Consider the following 19,368-nt stretch of genomic DNA (forward strand, 5'->3'; position numbering starts at 1 on the left):
CCTGGATAGCTGAAATTGAAAAAAACTCTGGAAAAGAGCTGAGTTAGTGAAATCCTTATTAATTTACAGCTTTTCATGTGTAGTAGGAGATAAGATTAGAGACCTAAAATGTTTATGGGATATGAATGAAAGTCACTTCACCTGGGAGATGACAGGTGAAAAAAAAGAGGACTAAAGGTCTGCCAAGCCAGATGAGCAATGCCCTAAATGCAAAATAGGGAGGCCAGTGAAGCCCACTAGAATTCTGAGTTGTAGCCATTAGACTCAGCTGGAAAGCATTGGAGCTGTGCTTTTGTTGGATCAGGGGAAGCCCTAGGTAAGCATATTAGAGATGACTCAGAGGAGTGGCTCTGAATTGAAGCAATTTCTAAACGACAGAGATGTCAAAGACAACCGTATCATCAAACTTCGGATGAAACACAGAATAAACAGGAAAAACTTTGTTTCCACTTCAATTAAGACGGCATTAAGGCTTACTGTAATTAGTCCATTTTTTCTAATTTAACTATTGCTATTAAACTATTTAGCTTATTAAGAACCACAAAATATCATAGATGTAAATAACTGCCTAACAGTTGCAACACAGTTCATTAGGTATGTACAGTCAAGCTTTTCTCCCACAGGAAGCAGGGACCAGTAATCACCCTTCCATTAATTCAGGAGTCTCTTTCAAAAGAACAGTAGCAAACTATTCACATACTAAAATACGCTGAGAACTTCCCTTCCTAGGACAGCATCTCCTCTATATGCCTGTTGAGGAACTACTACACAAAAAAAGCCTAATATAGCTTTTTTCTGAAATGGTGATTTTGTCAAACATTAAGCAAAGCTGTATGGTATTTTCATGCTGGAACTAAAGAAAATAAGTCCAGTGCCTAGAATCAAAAAACACATGGCTATTATTATATCCTAATCACTATCTCCTTAATACCACTAGGCAAGTTATCTTTCAGTGAAAGTGGTAAGGCGAGTATGAGCATATGTTTGGTCTTATCTGATCATTTGCCTTAACCACCCTATGATTTTTTTTTTATGCTACACCCTATAATTATTTTCTGGTATTCTCTACCCGCATTTCTATTCCCAAATTTCGTAAAATATTAAATAATCACTTCATGTGACTGTATAAATAAGAGCATCTGACCAGAAAGAATGAGCCATGGGATACTTTTTGCTAACGTAAGTAAAGACATATTGTTTGAAGTTTTAATACAACTAAAAAAGCAAATATATTCTGTTTACAAAATGACCAGTTTTCTTAAAGAAGAGTTAAGTAGTTAACACTTCAAAACTCGCAGCTAATAAGAGCTTCTAAAGACCATCTCCATATCAGTCAGAAAATTCATGACCATAAACAGGGCTTCATAATCACAAAAGTGAGTAAAAACAAAGCTCCTAAACAAGACAAGAACAAGCTGAGTGGATGAAGAAGGGAAATGAACACCAACCAAAGCAAAAGACTTCATTTAAAAAATGGCCTTTAATATAAATCTGAATACAAAAATAAGAAAAACACCCTACAGTCATCGCAAACAAATCCTCAAAGTTTTCTCTCATCAGTTGCCCGACAATTTGGCAAGTGCTTGTCTTCTCTGTTCTGCAGTCATATACTCAGAGGCTTCCAAAATATTCACTATAATTAAAGTCTGTTGAACTGTTTTTGCTTTTACCCATATTCTTCCATTCATTCCCAGCACCATCTCAAATGGGTATAATTGTGACAACTCCTGAATTATTTCACATTTGGGAGCCAAGAGTCTGTAAATAAAAACAAAACAAAGTCAGAGGAAGAAGTGCTTACATTTACAGACACCACATTGTTATCATCAGTAACACCAACTGCTGTTATGGCAGCTACTAAAGCAACACCAAAAGGTAAGATGATCAAGCTGGATATACATTCAAAACAGTAACATAGTATCAATATATTCACCTAAAAAAATACAAGAATTGTGAATTTAGCAGGATTTTTTCCTAATTAAGATTTGGACCTGACCAAATTTAAGTGAATTGATAGTGTTATAAGGATTTTATGATTTAATAAAGTCTAAAATTACTCTATTTGACAAAGTGACATTCCTAAAGTGTTGCTATTTTTAAATTTGATGCCCAAGAGGCATCTTTCAAAACAGGACTTCCTTTCTACTTCAGGAGACAATATTAACAGCAGTAAACAGACTTTGTTTTTATTAGCTGGTGGCATACTGCATATGTCTAGGATTAAATCAAGCTTGAACAGCTTCACAAAGAAAAAAAAAAAACATATCAGGATTTACCAGTTTACTTGTTATTGCTTTACTTGCATACAGACAAAATTGGAAAACAAACAGAATGGCTGCAAAAAGTCTTTGTATCAGTTCACACTGACTTCTGATGGGACATATAAACCAAACAAATAATTACAGGTGTGAACAGTGGCTCTCCATCTCCAGATTGCTTATTCAAAGAACAACACCAAACAAGAAAAACCCACCCAAAAGGCAACAAAAAGCTTGACTATCATTTATCCATATAATCTGGTACTTCTTGATAGTCACAAAAAAATCTTGTCTTTACATCAGCATGACAAACTCCAAACCCCTTGAATCAGCTGTCAGCCAAATATACATCCCCACAATACCGTTAAGCAGAAAAAGGACAGTAAGCATCTCCTTTTTTTAAACTCCAAGGTAGTCTGTACATACCTGAAACACTACACTGAATGTCTAATATTGGAAATTAAAGCTAGATAGGACACTACCTTTATTTTCCATACTGCCTTGGCAACCATGTGACTTTTTTAAACAGGTCATGCAACACCATATAGAAAAGCATCTAAATCCCTTAAAAGGAAAAATAAATGCTTCTTCTATGTCCATATTCATATTCAGCACAACTGGTATAAATGCACTACAAGAACTACACGCACTGATGACCAAATTGTCCACACTGCTCAAAGGGAACAACTGGCAAATCCTACCTACCATATTACATATTAGAGCAACTACTTGTATTTTTTAGTACTTACTTTCTTATTAGGCCTAAGGAAACTTTAAAGAGGAAGCCATCTTGTCCAATTATTCCCATTCCACTTGATTTTCCACTGCTGTCTATACAGACCATCTCTGGTTCCATGTCTTTATTTGCTACAAGGAACTGACCATAAATAAGATCTCCAACCTAAACAAAGCAGTGTCAAAAAGCAAAAGAGAAGGTCATACAGTAAATTTGTAAGAAATATTGATTATCAATAAAGATCCTCTAGTGAAGCAACAAAATAGATTCAAAACAGTGATGATGGAAAAATAAAATGGCATATTATGAATTTTAATCTTCTCTTCTTCTACTAAAGACAGTATCTTCCATGAACTTGTACCACTCCTTGAATTTCTAAGAGGACAGAATTTTAATTAAAAGAGTTAAATAACTCTGTTCTTTTCAAATGCAATATACGAATTGCTCTTTCTTTTGACTCTGATGATATTAAAAATACAAGCAACCTGCTCTTGTAATCATTTATCAGAACAAAAAAACTCACACCAAGCTATTTGTTTTTCTTTACATTTTTCTTCCATTCTGACATTCTGGTGATGATATTTCATCAGAGTGCAGAGTGGCATGTGCCACACAACTGTGTCATCAAAAAAATCAAAACAGACACAAACATTTCATACCAGCATCACAGGGCATAAAAGCTTGCTTTAAAACCTTAACTTCATAGTGCCCCTTTGGATGTACATTACTCACAAACTGCATCTGCAGTATTATGGGAAAATTAAAACTCGAGAGCGAGGAAGCCTACGACCTGACACAGACCAAACCACACCAGCGTTCTCAAGAAACATCTGAAATCCCGCAGCCTAATCGTGCAAAAACCTGCGAGGAGGGCCCAGGCGACATCGCTGCAAGCAGACCTGCACTCCCCTTTTACAGGCGGCTTACAAAAACGCTTCTAACTAAGAGAAGCTACCAAAACGCATAAGAAGCGCCACCAAAGGACACGGCTACAGCATCGCCGCCAGCTCACCAGCACACCCACCTGCACGTTGGGCCTGTTCCTCTTGGTGGCGCCCTCGAAGGCCAGGTAGGACAGGGAGGCGGGCTCGCTGCCGCCCACGTCCAGCTTGAACACGTCCCCCGCCTTGGCCGTCACGATCCCAATAACGTGGTCACCCTTCACCGGCACGTACTGCAACAGGGCAGGGGCACACACGGGTCAGGGGTTTCACACACACACAACCAACCAACCAACCAGACATCCCCCGGTCCCCCCGCGCCCTCACCCGCTTCTGCTGCGAGTCCACCCAGTAGGCGCCGGGGCCCGCCGGCCGGTGCCGCAGGAGCCCGCACTTGGTGACCAGCAGCCCGGCCCCGCTCCGCCGCAGCCCCGGCCCGCACAGCAGCCGCCCCGCGGGCGCCGCGCCCGTGCTCAGCCGCAGCCGCTCGCCCTCCGCGTCCTCGCCGTAGTGCGCGGGCAGCAGCAGCAGGTCCCCCGGCAGCACCACCTGCCCCACGCAGGCCTCGGCCGGCCGGCCGCGCTCCCCCGCCATGGCCGCGCCGCCGCGGGGCTGCCTGGGCCGGGCGGCTGCGCTCTGTGTGCGCGGGGCGCCAGCGACACCGCCCGGCCGGCACCACTCACCGCCCTCGGTCCCGGAACGGGGAAAGCCGGCTCCCTGCTTCCCACGGAGCTCCATCACTGCCGCCTGTCCCAGGACTAGGGGAGCCGGCTCCCTGCTTCCCACGGAGCTCCATCACTGCCGCCTGTCCCAGGACTAGGGGAGCCGGCTCCCTGCTTCCCATGGAGCTCCATCGCTGCCGCGCAGCCTTTCCTTCAGGGAAGCAGTCCTCCTGCAGCCTTCCATTTGTGCCTAGGAATCGCTAGGAACTTGAGCGCCGTTAAGCTTGGGAATTGATACCCGCCCTGAATTAATTTTTCCAGCTGCTGTTGTTTGCAGCGTTTCTTAATACCTAATTAGAAGTTTGCCAGTAAAGCAAACAGCTGGTCAAATTTGAGGTGAATGGCGGCCAAGGAGAAAACACCACTCTGCCTTAAAGCTGGAAGCTCAAATTCCATAATAAGACGTTTATTGAAAAACGCACACTGTATTCGGCTACCAAGTTCTTCTTCCGTGTTAGCTCAGGTTCCTTTTGCTAAAATCCTAAGAATATTTTCTTCCCTGAACTGCTTTCTAGTCTTTATCTACGTGCCCGCATGCACTTAGACACAGATGTGTATAATCCCCTAAATTAACGGAGAAGGACCAGCGCCTTGCCAGTTGATTGCAGACAGGGCTGGGGTGAAGATGTTGTCAGACAATCCTTTCTGTTGCGAGTGGAAACTGGTCACGGAGAGAGAGCGTCAAGCGCATCCTTCGAGCTAGGTTTTTCCCTGGGAGACATCCTCCAGGGCCCAGTGGAGGCGCTGCTGCCGGGGCTCGCAGTGCTGTTGCGGGGCAACCCCGCGCGTCCGGGGCGGTGCCGGAGCGGCTGGGAGGCGGCAGCGGCAGCCCTTGGGCCAAGCCGGGCAGTAGGAGCGAGTCGGGCTGGGGCTGCTGTACCGGGGCTCCGGTAGCTGCTGTCAGGGGGCAGCAGGAGTAGGGCTACCTTCCGAGGGAAGGCGAGCAGCTACAGTGGGTCATCAGAAGCAAAAGGGTGTCGATACCGAGTAAGGCGCCAGGTCCTCCCAGGAAATCCGCACAGGAGGCACAGAGATAAGCAGCGGACCCGCCTCTCCCGTAGTGTAGGGGAAGGGTGGAGGCCCCGCCGGTGTTTAAATAGAGCCCGGGGGCGGAGGGCGTGGGTGTCGGTGCAGGTGAAAAGGGGCGGGATAATCCAGGTTTGTCTGTGCTTGCTGGTTCTCGCTGCTCAATCTGGAGTCGCCGCCTCCGGAGCCGCTGTGCAGGCAGAGGGTGGGGGGGAATTCACGCCTTTGTTACCGCGCCCCGGGCGCTGCCAAAAGCTCGGGCTCTCTGCCCCGCCCGGGCCAGGGCTGTGCCAGGGGGTTTGAGCACCCCTGGCAGAAAAAGAAACGTCGCGTTTGCTGAAACAGGACGAGTAAAACCTCGTGTGTACTCACAGATTGGTGCCTTTTGTGACTGTATAGAATGGTTGCTTCAGGTCCTGGTCTTGCATATGTACCTTAAAGGCAGCTATGTTAGTTCAAACTAAAATCTGCCCGTAGTCATTCACAGTACTTCACTGTTCTTAGAAGCTTTGTATACAGATATTCAATATCCTCTTATGCTTTTGAGGTGTTCTTGCTATCATGTAGACCTCGAGTTGCTAACGTGTTTTTAAGTAGTTTGTGAAATATACTTGTCTAAACAATAAGGGGAGGAGGAGTTGAGCATTCTTTTCTGCAGTGACTGGTGTAACTAACTTCTCACCGGAGCTTATGAAGAACTAAACCAATACTAAATTTAAGTAACTTTCTTGTATGAATTGTAAGGTTTATAAAAAGTAATGTCACATTCAGAGTTAACTGTCTGAGGCAACATTTTTTTTTAACCCCCTAATTTAATTCTGTTATTGATGGTTAATATCTGCCTGTTTCTTGTTAGTAGGTTTGGATGGAGTCTCAGTATCTAAAGCAATGCCTGGGAGATTGCTTGAAAAAGGGACTGGCAGAGGTTGTGGAGCATCGGCCAGCAGATCCAATAGAGTATCTTGCACACTGGATTTACAGTTACAGAAGAAACTTAGATGAAGAAAAAAAGGTGGATTCAACTTAGGCAAAAAAAAAAAAAAAATCATTACAATATAATTGATGTAATATATCTCTCTTTTTAAAAATTGCTTCTATGTTACCTCTGAAATAGAGAATGTTGGAGAGGGCTGAACTGGAACAAGAACGGCAGGCAGCACTAGCAGAGCTTGAAATATTAAGAAAAAGGGAGGAAGAAGCAATGATCCAGCAGAAACTTGAAGAACAACGTCAGGTTAATAATACTTAATAGTACATAGTTCTAAATAGTATATGGTGCTATGGCATCTTGTAGTTCTTCCTATACTTCCAATCTATAATGATTTTGATAAAGGTGGCATAAAACAAGTATTTTAATCTCACTTTTCTGAATAACTAAAATTATTAGTCATCACATGGGTAGGAAAGCTTACTATGCAGTAAAATGTTATTAAAAATGAAGGCACTTAAGGTGAAAAGAAACCAGGCTTACATAAGAAGTAGCTGAACATAAGTAGGCTATCCTCTGTAGTTAATTATGAGCAAGAGCTGGTACATATAAAGCTAAAAGACATTATAAAAGTGCTAAGAGGCCTAAGAGTAATAACTAATCATTATTTCAAGCTGCTTCAGTGTAACATCAGTAATACAAAAAAAAGTAATGAGAATGTACATGCAATTAGAGAGTACTGAAAGTGGTTGGAAATCAGTTAATGAAGATTGCTTATTTAAGCAGTATGTTTAGCCTGATGCAGTGAGGTGCCTTTTTCTTTCCTTAGCTACCTGAGCTTTCCGTTGGCATAAAGTAATTAAAATCCTATGCTGTCTGGACTTACAAGGAATAAATATAATATCTCTGCTTGTAGCTATTCTTTGTAAATGAGTCACGTGAACTTGATAACACACGTATGAACCTCAGTGGTGTTGTAGTGGTGTTGACATGATCTTGTTATAAGTTACTTGTTTTCTTGAATTTTGAAGACAGCAAAAATACCTGCAGGACAAAGAAACATAGCAAGAGATTTTTATTACAGTGTGGTTACCCATTTCCAGCACTGGGTGCAACTCTGGATCATACAAAGAGCACTCACATTGTTTGAAAACCGCGCTTTTTGTACCCTTAGATATCAGTTGTTGAATATTCATTCATTGTCCGTTTGTTGCCTTAAAAGGTAATTTCCCTGCTTTGGAGGTGGGTGTTACCTTTTGGCTGGTTGTAACTTATCTCCTCTGGGCTCGTACAGGGGGGTCTTGCATCATCCCGACATTGCAAGGCATGGAGGGCCTCTCTTTGTATCCACATGGCACAGAGGAATACATTTTTATTTATAATTTGTTCCCTGTTCCCGGCCGCAAAAGATTCCCTGGTGTTAGGTCCAGACAGGACCCTTCACCTTACAGACTCCACAGTACGCCTATAAGTTAGTAAATATACAGAAATAGTTCTTTTTGTTAGTACCTTTTGTTTATTTTAATTTGCTTGGAATAAAACCGGTGCCTTTACTTATCACAATCTGACTGGATATTTTTACATGGCTGACATTCACAATGTTAAAAGTATAATTTTGAATTTGTGCTGCTCACATTAAGCCCAGTTCTAGGGTAAGATGCATTCATTCTATTTTGCTTGCATTTTTTAAATTTGGGATTTGCTAATTTGCAGGCCAAAAGTTAGCTACTGAAGGATTTCATGAGTGATTTAAAATAGTAAATAGAAATAAGAATACAAGATTGTGTCTAGAGGTATTTCACAGAGAATTAAATAAATTATTTCATATATACTATGGAAGAAATATTTTAAAATACTCACTTTAGATGCATTTTTTTAAACTAACAACTTTGTCTGTAGTCAAATACGCAGGCAAATTTTGATTTTATGTACTGAAAAGGAACATGAAAACTAGTTACAATAATATGACCGTATTTGTTATAACTGCTCACAAAATGCAAGAGCAAACAGTATTCGCTAGTGCCTTGAATATAAATACTTAGATCATGAAGTTTCTGAAGTTTTGATGCAATAGGACTTATGCTTACAAATAATAAACACTTTCTATTAGATGTCTCCAATTGGAAATACTAAAGGTTGCTGATGGACATGATTAATGTAATGACATTGCTTACCAGTCTCTTCTATAGATCTGATACTATACTGATTCATCTATCTGTGCTAGATACTATACAAACTACTAAAGAGCTTAATCCAAAGTGTAGGAGATAACTAACATAGACTGATAAAGAGCATGTGGAATGAGACAGTATCCAAAATGTGTACACTAACTTTAGTGAACTCCTTCTCCTTCCTCTTGGTAGGAAAGCCTTGTTCTCCATGAGAGCTTCTGAAACTCTTGAGCCAGACTTTCTGAAAGGACTTTCTTACTAACATTGCAGTTAGGTTTTATGCTTCCTTTTTTTTTTATTTGTAATTTCAGTTATAAAATGCATTGTAAGCAATGTGGTGGAAATATGTATGTGGCTTTTTTTTCTTTCTAATTTATCCTTTCTTAAACTGACTGCAGGCTGAGTTGGAGAAAGAACGTGAGAAGCTGGAACTGCAGAGTAAAGAAGAAAACATGCAGTTGCAGCAGGAAGATCAAAAGGTTTAAGCCAAAGCTTAGTTGGTAGTTTGAAAATACCATGAATCAGCCATCTTTTCTGAATGCAGGCATCAGTTATGAAAACACATGGCAGAAGCCCATGAGTTTTGAATTAACATATAATTTAGAAAAAAATGTAAATGGAGGGAAAATGTCTTATATCTTGTTTTTACAGTCTGGATTTTTTATCTGAACTTTGGTCTGTTCTATTTTGTTTAATTAGTGTATATTCAGAGCAGAGCATAAATTTATTCCAAAATTTAATATAGGGCCGTTTAAGCTGATGCTTCCACATTCCTTCATGGCATTTATGAGAAAGTTATAACAACATAAGCATTTTTAACTTAAGTATTGAGATAGTAATGTTTTACAGAGTGTATGTGTAAAGTCCATTTGTTGTACCTGGAAAAGGAACCGTGGTTTGGAACTGTGATGTCTCTTGATTCTGAGATCTTCCTGGTGCATGGGAAACTAAACTATACGAACAGAACAGTGTGTAAACAGACGTCTGAGTTCTTTTAATACAGTCTTTTAATGCTACTTCAGTAAAACATAGACTGATAATTGACATGTTTATCTTAATAAAGCTTTTAAATGTGAATATCTCTTAAATTTTTGTGGAGCACATAGTATTTTAGAAATACGTAAGTTTTTAGAGCACTCTGTTAAAATACTGACAGAACATAATTGTAGAAAGATGAGAGCATGAAAGTGACACAAAAATGAATATCTAGAAATTTGAACTAGAATCACTGTTATTAAAACAGTCTAAATAATTTTAAGCATACAAAGACCATATTCACATACTAAAAAATTTTACAGTACTTACCTAAAGTGTTCTTCTTATATTGATACATAATGTCTTTTTAACATAAAATATTCTCTGTAGATTTCATGTCATGGAGCATTTTTAACTGAAAACTGGCTTTCATTACCATAGGAAGATGAAAAGACAGTATCTGAACTTACAGACAGACCTGGAACACCTGATTTGACCAAAGCTGAGGAGGAGCCAGATCCGAGTGGACAGCCTGAGGTAAGTGTTTAGAAGGAGATTACAAACTAATGATTCTCACAGATTTGCTTTTCTGTGCTGATCTGTCAAAGGTTTAAACTGTTACTGTTTCTCTCCCGTGGCTTTAAGGGATGGTATTTTGGCCACAACCTCCAAACTGCCCATAGCCTGTTCTCTAGTACAAGTTAAGCAATTCTAAGTTTTTAATTCCTTTTATACTTGACAGTCCAAGGAAATAAGAGAACATGAATCAGCCTTCATTTAAAGCAAGGCAAGGAAGTGCTTTTAACAGATGATGCCAACTCCTGCAAAATCATTTAGCTTTGAGTATTCAGTGGTCATGAAGACACTGATACCTGTCCAACATTTTCCAGTTAGAGTATTCCAAATGTGATAACTTGAGTTTGATATACTGATTTTAGTACATGATTAGCAGAAAGCTTTTTCCTTTATTGACTTTAATAGTTTGCTCACTTTATTTCTGGTCTCAGTAGCGTAATTCTAGCTCAAAATTTATAGTGATATTAATGTGCTTTATGCTAAATCTACTTTATAGCAGCCTGTTTTATGAATGTTCTGTAAATATATTGTTAACATACTTATGACTGTTCCTATGGTCAGGCTTTCGCAGGTGCTTTATCCTCTAGGGTAAATCAGATGAATTCTCAATACCTCATATAGCCTCAATTTTTCTAATTTTCTGATAATTGCATATGAAAAATTATTCTTGAGGCTTCATGCATATTTTATGTGTTCTCAAATAAGCAAATTGCAAAACCAGAAGTGAAAATAAGTAGTAAACATACCTGCTGCTTTTTACATGTGCCATCTTCCAAGTTTTTATGCATAAAGTTGTTTAAAATTAGATTACATTGGCCTTTGGTAATGTTGAGGTTTTACAGTTATATGTTTGAATTAACCTAAAAATTAAGAACAGTCAATAAAATAAAATATATAGACCTTTACTTTTGGAACAGTTCTGCCCTTAGAATCACAATGCTTCATCCAGGTTGACTGGATTTTATAATAAGTCTGGTGATACCATTCATTGTATTCCACTGAAGGAAAGAATACATTATTATACTGATGAGTACCAATGTGTCTGTCATGTGCAGTTTTTTCCTGTTTTTCTTTTTACAAAGTGCAGTAAATTCTGCTAAGTGATAAAAATTTTTTGTTATTTTTTAGAGTACAACAGATCTCCCAGCAGAAGCAGAAGAAAGTTCCGAACTGACCTGAAAGCAGTAAATATATTTTCTCCTCATTACTTGCTTATCCTGAAATGTAGTATCTCGATTTACCTATTTTATAAGTAGAAGTGATTTACATACCTGTTGTTTCAGTGTTTTTGTTTTTGGCGTGTTTGTATAAAGTCTGTTAATTCTGGGATTGATTCTTCCTTTCTGTTCTTAAACCATTGTAGGTAGCATGTCTGACTTGGATGAAGAAAACTGCAACTGAAATGACAGCAGCAAATAAATTTTCTGTGTATTGCACATTGATACTTGAATTGTAACCATAATAAATACAGACAAAATGAATGTGTTAGTATTATTTGAGGGTAGATGCTACAGTATTATAATTTGAATCAATATTAAAAGAAATATTTTTGAAAAAAGATTTTTCAAGAATTTAAATGGTTTTTGATAGAAAAAGGGAATGCTTCACAAAGTGGAAGATGAAGAGATAGTTCTACACATCAAACTAGATGTAAAAATCCAATCAGAAGATTTTTCCAATGTGTTTGGAAAAGATCAGTTTATCTGTGACTCAGATGACAGATATACTAGATGATCTTGTCTCTTAGAAATCATTAGGTGATTTTTATAGATCTGGGTGTTTGCTCTAGGCTTTATAATAACCTTTTCTGGGTATTGTGTGATCCTAGGTGAGCTGCAAGAGTCTGCATATCAGTTTTGGTTAGTCAAGTTTTTAAATCTTTTTGCATTTGTCTTGAATTTCTAAATCAACAACTGAAACCTATGTTGTCTTTACTAAATACAATTATTATTTCTCAAAGCTTCACTACTAAAAAAATTAACAACAATATTTAGCTTGTTCCATAGTTATCTATAAAAATAAGTTTTATAATCCTTAAAGATGCATTAATTTTTATAAGAACAGATGTCTGTGATCACTGATATTTTGGTAAAGGTTGTCAAGAATGTTGTGTCTGTTCATTATAAATGAAAAAGACATCAGCATTAAGAAATCCTTCAATAAAATGTGCCTTTATGTCTCAGTGTCTTCTAATACAAGTTATTTGGGCAATTAACATTGTCATTGCCAATATTGTATAATCAAAATATCTTTCATTACAAATTCAGTCTGTAGTTAATGCATTCGCAGCATTCTTCAGTTCTGGGATGAAATAGATTTTTGTGATAATTTCACTTTAATTCTTTTATATTATTGCTGGCTGTAAGGGTTTTGCGATCTATGACAAACTTAAAAATATATACTACACAGGCAAAGGTCAATTGCATGATTATTTTTTTGCTCTGCATAACTTTTGTTCATGTAGGTCATACTAAGCATAAGACTCAGTTTCTAAAAATGTAAGCACTAATAACTTTTAGTATAGTAGTATATTACTTTTCCCCTGAAAATAAAATACACATTCTTTAAAATTTCTTGTGCCCTTTCTTATTACTCCATTGCTTTTTGAGTGCTTTTAACTAGCATGTCTTACATGAATAACCTTAAAATCAAAAGAGAAAAATGTCACTCTGCCAGGATAAATATTTAGAAAAGTTTGTGTAACCTTTGAAGTAATGAAAAATGGAACTACTTTTGTGACTAGGTGGTCAGACTTTCTATCTCCATTTAATCTGCATTCGTATAGGTTTGCAACTTCTATGACAGTCAAGAACCTTTTTGGTGGCATGAATATGCCCTTATGGTTGACATTGCAGTAAACTGATTTTGTCACAGTTTATGTTTATACTATTTTAACTACTATTAATAAATCTAATTTTAAGGACATGCTTTAAGATACTGCAGTTCTAGTTACACTTGTTAACACTGTAGGCACAGCAGCTTCCTGTGCCAATTTCAAAGGGATGGAGTAATTGGATAAGTAGATGGAGGTTCTCTTATGAGCCAGTATGTGTAACTGCATCTTCCACTTTAGAGTAAAATTTTTAAAAATTGGTAAGTACCTCATGTCCATTTACATTTTATGTCCGATCATGTTGACTACAAAGATTTCAACCTTCATACAGCCTTCAAATTCAAGACAGTGTTTTAAAACATGCTAGGAAATAATTTTAATAATGTGTCCTTCATTTTTTTTGATCTTTTCATAGTATTTGTATCTTTGTTTGATTTTTGTTATATGTGTCCACTAGAGTGCATCCTAAATAAGCACACTGGAGGCTCTGTCAATTACAGACCATGAAAACTGCAACTAATGTTTGGCATTTTGTTTATTTTTAACTGACTCTTCCTTTGTAATCCTGCAGTACATATTTCCCATTTTTCTTTTGAAATAGGAATTGAATTTTTGGATGGAAACTCTATCAGAAAATGGCTTAGTAAGGGTCAAAATAAAATGGTAGATTCCAATTTACCTGTTACTTTGCTGTTATGTACAGAAGATATTGTTCAAATGTTATTTGTAGGAATTCCCATTTCTTCAAGATTTTATGTGCAGAGACATAGTGCATTATTCACCTTCTGCAGCTTTATAGGAATTTCTTTATGGGACAAAAGCGTAAACAGTTCTTGGCTCAGTGCTTTCTTGAGGTGCAAACCAGCCTGTAGGTAACTTGGAAACGAAGTTCATGACAAAGATGGCTTCTGCTTGGGTGTCTAAACCTGAAGGGAAAACTAAGGCAGCTTAAAATAATTTTTGCCTGCTCTTTCTGATCTTTCACCTTCTTTGGAGTACAGCAAGCTAGAGCCTGGAACAGGAAGAGAACAGGGGAGAAGATAACTATTCTAGTTACTTCATATGATGTGATTTCAGAAGTGTTAATAGAGTTTAACCTCTGCGTAAAATCTGAAGTTAGACATTGAATAAAAAGAAGGCAATTACCTAATGTAACTTCTTCTATAGCTTCCTTTGAATACATTTTTGTGGAATGAAGAAGATGGTATTCAGAGGTACATGATAGAAACTGTCATGGAAAATAAGGTGCTAAATACTGAATAAGATTTATGAAACTGTCATTTTTCCTTTCTTCAGAATAAGAGCAGTCTTATTCAAGCTGCTATCAGACCATGTACAGATCCCTCACAGAATGTGCAGATAGTAATGTGCCCATTCACAGCTGTTCCCATTCCAACAATACTGAAGCATAAGGATGAAAACAGATATGAAGCCCAGAATAGGACAAAATAATTCAGATTAACTATCAGTCTGCTCTCCTCTACAAGGATGGTAACTCAACTCTGCAATGTAAGAAAGGAGAAATATGTGTTACAGCTAGCACATATTAATGTTATCTTTTAACAGAACAGGCTTTATTAGGTTTGCAGTCCCCTTGCTTATGATGGATGGTTTTCACAGTCTAAAGGAAATAACTTATCTTTTTGTAAGCAAAAGCCTTATACAGTAATTTGCTAATGGGAATGGGAGCCAGATGAATTGATCTGGATTAAATGTAAAATTAAGTTCCTCTGAACTTTGCTAGTACAGTTTACTCACATTTGAAGTCCACTATTAACAGCTGTACTTCTGTGAAGTTTTTCCTGTACTTAGGTTAGAAAAGAACAGTGTTGTCTATTGACTACAGCTAGAAAAGAGAGTCTAAACCTGTTGTTTGCTAATAAGGACTGAGGTAAATATCTTAACAGTACATTTGTTTGCTCTTTTGGTTTTGTATTTGTGGTGGGGTTTTTGGTGGTTTTGGTTTTCTTTGGTATTTTTTGCTTTGTTTTGGGGGGTTTCTGTTTGTTTGTTTTTTGGGGAGTTTTGAAAACTTTTGTTTGTTTTCTGGCACTAGCATTATAATCCTTCATGCAGTCATTGTGCTTTATACTTGTGTATTTGTTATAACTATTACAATGGGAAAAGTTATGCTCTTATAAATACTTACATAAACGTATATATAGGCCAACATTTATTGGTCTAATAGAGAAGGGGATAAAGGCCAGGTAGAGGACAGTGCCATTTAACTGAGCTGTCACAGTGTAGCAAACTTTTTAAGAAGTTAAGCAGAAGACTCACTGCCAGAATTTGAGAGTTCTCAGATGTGTATATGTAACTTAAATGCTGTGGATCTTCCCTGTTAACCTGCACTTCATAGAATCATTCTAATTAATCAAAATCAGTGTTTAACTTAGATCAGATATCAGATTTTTTGTAAGCTTTGCTATTTTGTATTTGAAATAAATTAGAAGGTGCTACATCATGAAAAATTAGGTTCATTAGGGCCTGTGTGAAGATCCTGAGTGTTTCCATTTTATCTTTAGTTGCAGGTCATCCAGAATCAACGGCCAGAAATTGAAATGATTTTATTATTGATACCAGGCATGTTTGTATTATCACCTGAAAGTAAAACCAAGGCATACAGTCAAGTAATATACTAAACAGAGAAGTTGCTATTTGCTTCTTGATTAATCTTACTTATCTGTCACAAAGGCTGTATTGATGTCTCTGTACTGATAAGAAATATATACCCACTAAATATCCAAATTTTCCCCATTAGTTAGCATCTGGTGTAACTTAAAATTTCAGTGTGTTTTAAATGATGATGTGAAGCTTGGGCTTGATTTAGAAAAAGAAATTGATATTTAGGCATATCATGCCACAGTTATCTGGATAATCTTAGCCTCTCAAAGGAGTATTTAGAAGGTTTAGGAATCTTTTAATGAACTCTCCAAGAAGCTTCTGCTACTTTCTGCATGTAGTCATTCATGAATTTTAACAGAAGTTACTGTCATAAAAGTTTTGGGGCTTTTTTCCCCACAATCTTGGGAAAAGTGAAAAATGTGACTTCAGTTTGATGCAAGAGCCCATTGGTGTTTGAGTTCAGCAAACTGTTTTTTGGACAAAAGAAATTATTTTATTTAGTGGCTCCTCTATAATTTAGACATTGTCTAGAAGATTCCAGATAAAGAAATTGGTTTTTCCTATGGGAGGAGGATGAAGTATGTTTGAACTTGATTAGTATTTTGATTAGACTGTTTTTTGTAATGAACTGAATCATATTTTCAGCTCTATTATAAAGCTAATTGTTGTTTTGTTTAAAAAAAAATAAAATTGAGGCAAACTATTTTTGGTGTACTGAGGAACTAGTCTTCTAAGGACTTCAGTCTTTTCATTGAAGTTGCTGAAAAAGCTGTGGTTGAAATTACTGGAGGATTGAACTCTGAACTAACATGAACATGAGTTCTAACTTGAGAAGCCATCTCCTAGTTCTTAAATTTTTAATATACTTAATAGTAAAACATGAGGTAATTGATTGACTCAAACTGCATACAGGGAAGATACTGCAGAAATAGAAAGAGACGAATTATTGTGGGGAGGATTGGAGAGAGAAAACATTCATATAATATATCATTCCAATTCCAGCAAAGGGGCACTGCAGCTCCCTTTTGCTCAGTTTCAAGTCACATTCCTGGGAGTGTGTTGGGCTTCTCCAATCATCCTGCTCAATTTCTACTCCACCTCTTGGATGTACTTTCTTCCAGAAATGACTGGCTGCATGTGGACACACCTGTATTTGGTTCATTATTATCTTAAGCAATTGCGGTTTTGCCACTGATGTGTTTAGCAGATAAGTTTAAAAAATGCTATTTATTTAGCCGATAATTGTAATCCTGGAAACAGGATCTGTTGTTTGTTTCATTGTAGGCCTAGCTGCACTGAAAAGTTACCCTTAGGCACCGACAGCTGAAAATTTCTAGGGCTGGGACTGCAGTGAAGTTCTGAGACAGCTGTTCTTCAACACTTTTTCAGTGGGCACGTGTATCTAAGTGGATCCTGTAGTAAACATGCAGCACTGTTTTTTTCTCATTTGGACTTGGGTTAAGTTTTATTGTATTTACTTGTATTTGAAACCTATGGAGTCAGGTTTGAACTGTACAAGAACTATCACTGATCATGTACTAGAATGCTATATGGAGACACTAAATATTCTCTTATCTCAGAAGATCATGTTTTTATAGACACTGATCTCTTAATATCTTTATGATAAATGTTTTTTGCCACTGCTCAGGTGTAGGCAACTGTTAACTCACACATTTTTCCGCTTACCCTTATGTGACTTTTCTAGCTTTTTTTTAAACTATCACTTGGAAACTCAGCATACTTATGATATGTAAATCTGTCTTTGTCCAGGCTTTGCTGGGCACAAAAAATCAGGAGAATACAGCCAGACCTATATATTTCTATGTATTTGTCCTGTCTCTTGACATAGAGTACTATAAGGGTGGTTTTTTTTTTTCTTTTGGTGCAGTTTCTTCAAATGTCTTTCCAGCAACTATGACTCTTTCACTATTCTATGACTGCAAGAAAGTTTCCAGTTGTATGTATGGTAAGCTTATGTAGCAACATGCCAATATTCTTCACACTTCTTTAAATCAAAGAACCATTTCACCTTTAGAAAAAGATCGATTGACTCTGAATTTTGCTCTGTTTGGTAGGATAAGTAAATTCCTAGTGTTAAGTAAGATAAATTTTTATTGCTTACAATATTTCAATGTTATACACACTGTAAAAATGAGACCTGCAGCTTTGGATAGACTCAGATATTTGTAAAATTAAAATTTAGAAATAAATTTCATATTCTGTTTTTCTGTCTGCGGAAGAATTGTTTTGGTGACTCAGGAGATCAGCTCTGTGCTTACTGAATGTGCTGGCAGGAATGGTAAAACAATCATGCCAACCATGTGGGAATATCTGTATGGGTCTTAAAAATAATTACACATTGAAATAACCTTGACCTTGCTTCTTAAGACTTACAGAATCCTCCTGGCATGTTTTATGGTACTGCAGAGGTAGAGAGTTAACAAAATAGAATTGATTACCCAAAACCTGTAAATACCTTGTTCTCTGACTGTTTCTGTTGGGATGCTAAGCCATTGGTAGCATTTGGGAAGAATTTAACAATAAACTGCAGTATAAGCTTTCCATTACTTTTCTCATTAACCAGGATTTCTGAAGACATAGGAAAGAGGTTGTCTTGGAGGAGCTAGTGTATGCTAGGTGCCAATTTCAATACTAATTTTCAAAAGCAGAAAATGGGATCTTTCACTTCACTGTCCAGACCTTCTAATATGTGTGAGTCAAATGCTTTTTCTTCGAGTTGATAGGAATAGTTCGTAGGTTTTGGTTATGGCAGGTCTGCTCTGTTCTCTGTTTTCTGGCTGACTTCTTATCAAACTGTTGAGAGGCCAAAGGCAACACTGGTGTTTAATTACAAGCGACACGGATTGTGGACATAAGAAAGAAGCAGTAGCAGGAAGCCTGTAAGCTGTCAGCCTCAGAAACAGGAAGGAATCTTCTGCCTAGAAAAAGAATTTATGATTGATATGAATGTAGGAAACTAAGGTGCTCCTTAAATTGATTTGTAGGAAAATCTGGAAGAGGGGAAAAAAGAAAAAGAACCAAAAATGGGTGAGAAAATATTGAAGTAGAAGAAGAAAAAGATATACTTTAAGAGCAGCTCTTGCACATGTTTAGCTGTGTGCTACCTGTGGGTGGCCAATATACCTATGTAGGGCAGGGTTTAAGATGGTAAAGAGAATTGTTAATAGTTCTGGCCTTCTCTTTGCCTGCCAAGTAGAGCGAGCTGCAGACTTCAGTTTCCTCTGAAAGGACTAAAACTGGTTTTGCTTCTTTGACATGATCTGGTGTTGCTAGATCTTTTTCTAGAGTACTGTGATTTCTGCATAACTTGAAAGCTCTGCATTGCAAAAATGAAAAAAAAATATTGATCCTAAATTGTTGATCTTAAACATTAAGAACAAAATTTTGAAATTTATTGTCAGAATTCACTGCTACTAGGTTATATTCAGGAAGATTGGTTTGTTTTGGGTTTTTTTTGTTGATTTTGTTTGTTTGGTTTGGTTTTTGTTGGTTTTGTTTGATTTTGTTTTGGGGGTTTGATTTTGTTTGTTTTGGTTCCCCGTGCTTGTTTTTGCGT

At 37.6% G+C, this 19,368-nt stretch overlaps 3 protein-coding genes and 1 long non-coding RNA gene across 5 annotated transcripts in view; 2 read left to right on the top strand and 2 right to left on the bottom strand.

Annotated features, from left to right (window-relative positions):
• The window catches only part of PRXL2A (peroxiredoxin like 2A), a 33,370-nt gene extending 19,331 nt beyond the window's left edge, over positions 1-14,039 (bottom strand). The window contains exon 1 of the mRNA XM_027893022.1: positions 14,029-14,039. The gene's annotated coding sequence lies outside the window, so the exon portion shown is untranslated. The remainder of the gene's footprint in view (positions 1-14,028) is intronic.
• On the bottom strand, positions 1,462-4,554 carry EXOSC3 (exosome component 3). The gene is made up of 4 exons (XM_027893020.1): positions 4,263-4,554; positions 4,019-4,168; positions 3,008-3,159; positions 1,462-1,758 (listed from the first exon to the last, which is right to left on the bottom strand). The coding sequence occupies exons 1-4, from the start codon at positions 4,527-4,529 to the stop codon at positions 1,557-1,559; spliced, it is 771 nt and encodes a 256-aa protein (XP_027748821.1). The 5' UTR covers positions 4,530-4,554; the 3' UTR covers positions 1,462-1,556.
• On the top strand, positions 5,585-11,811 carry DYDC1 (DPY30 domain containing 1). 2 transcript variants are annotated; one of them, XM_027893023.1, is made up of 7 exons: positions 5,585-5,631; positions 6,543-6,695; positions 6,798-6,917; positions 9,181-9,261; positions 10,199-10,294; positions 11,462-11,515; positions 11,689-11,811. In XM_027893023.1, the coding sequence occupies exons 2-6, from the start codon at positions 6,549-6,551 to the stop codon at positions 11,510-11,512; spliced, it is 495 nt and encodes a 164-aa protein (XP_027748824.1). In that variant the 5' UTR covers positions 5,585-5,631; positions 6,543-6,548; the 3' UTR covers positions 11,513-11,515; positions 11,689-11,811. The 2 variants fall into 2 exon arrangements, with proteins under 2 accessions (XP_027748824.1, XP_027748825.1); XM_027893024.1 differs by lacking the exon at positions 5,585-5,631 and adding an exon at positions 5,986-6,030 and having other exon boundaries at positions 6,544-6,695.
• Positions 14,040-18,508: 4,469 nt separating the features above from the next.
• LOC114062022 overlaps positions 18,509-19,368 on the top strand; it is a 2,611-nt gene continuing 1,751 nt past the window's right edge. The window contains exon 1 of the long non-coding RNA XR_003572288.1: positions 18,509-18,839. This is a non-coding gene — a long non-coding RNA (uncharacterized LOC114062022). The remainder of the gene's footprint in view (positions 18,840-19,368) is intronic.

The sequence above is a fragment of the Empidonax traillii genome, unplaced genomic scaffold, assembly GCF_003031625.1.
Source record: "Empidonax traillii isolate 1590-97213 ecotype Southwest subspecies unplaced genomic scaffold, ASM303162v1 scaffold376:size1174107, whole genome shotgun sequence".
NCBI classification, from domain to species: domain Eukaryota; kingdom Metazoa; phylum Chordata; class Aves; order Passeriformes; family Tyrannidae; genus Empidonax; species Empidonax traillii.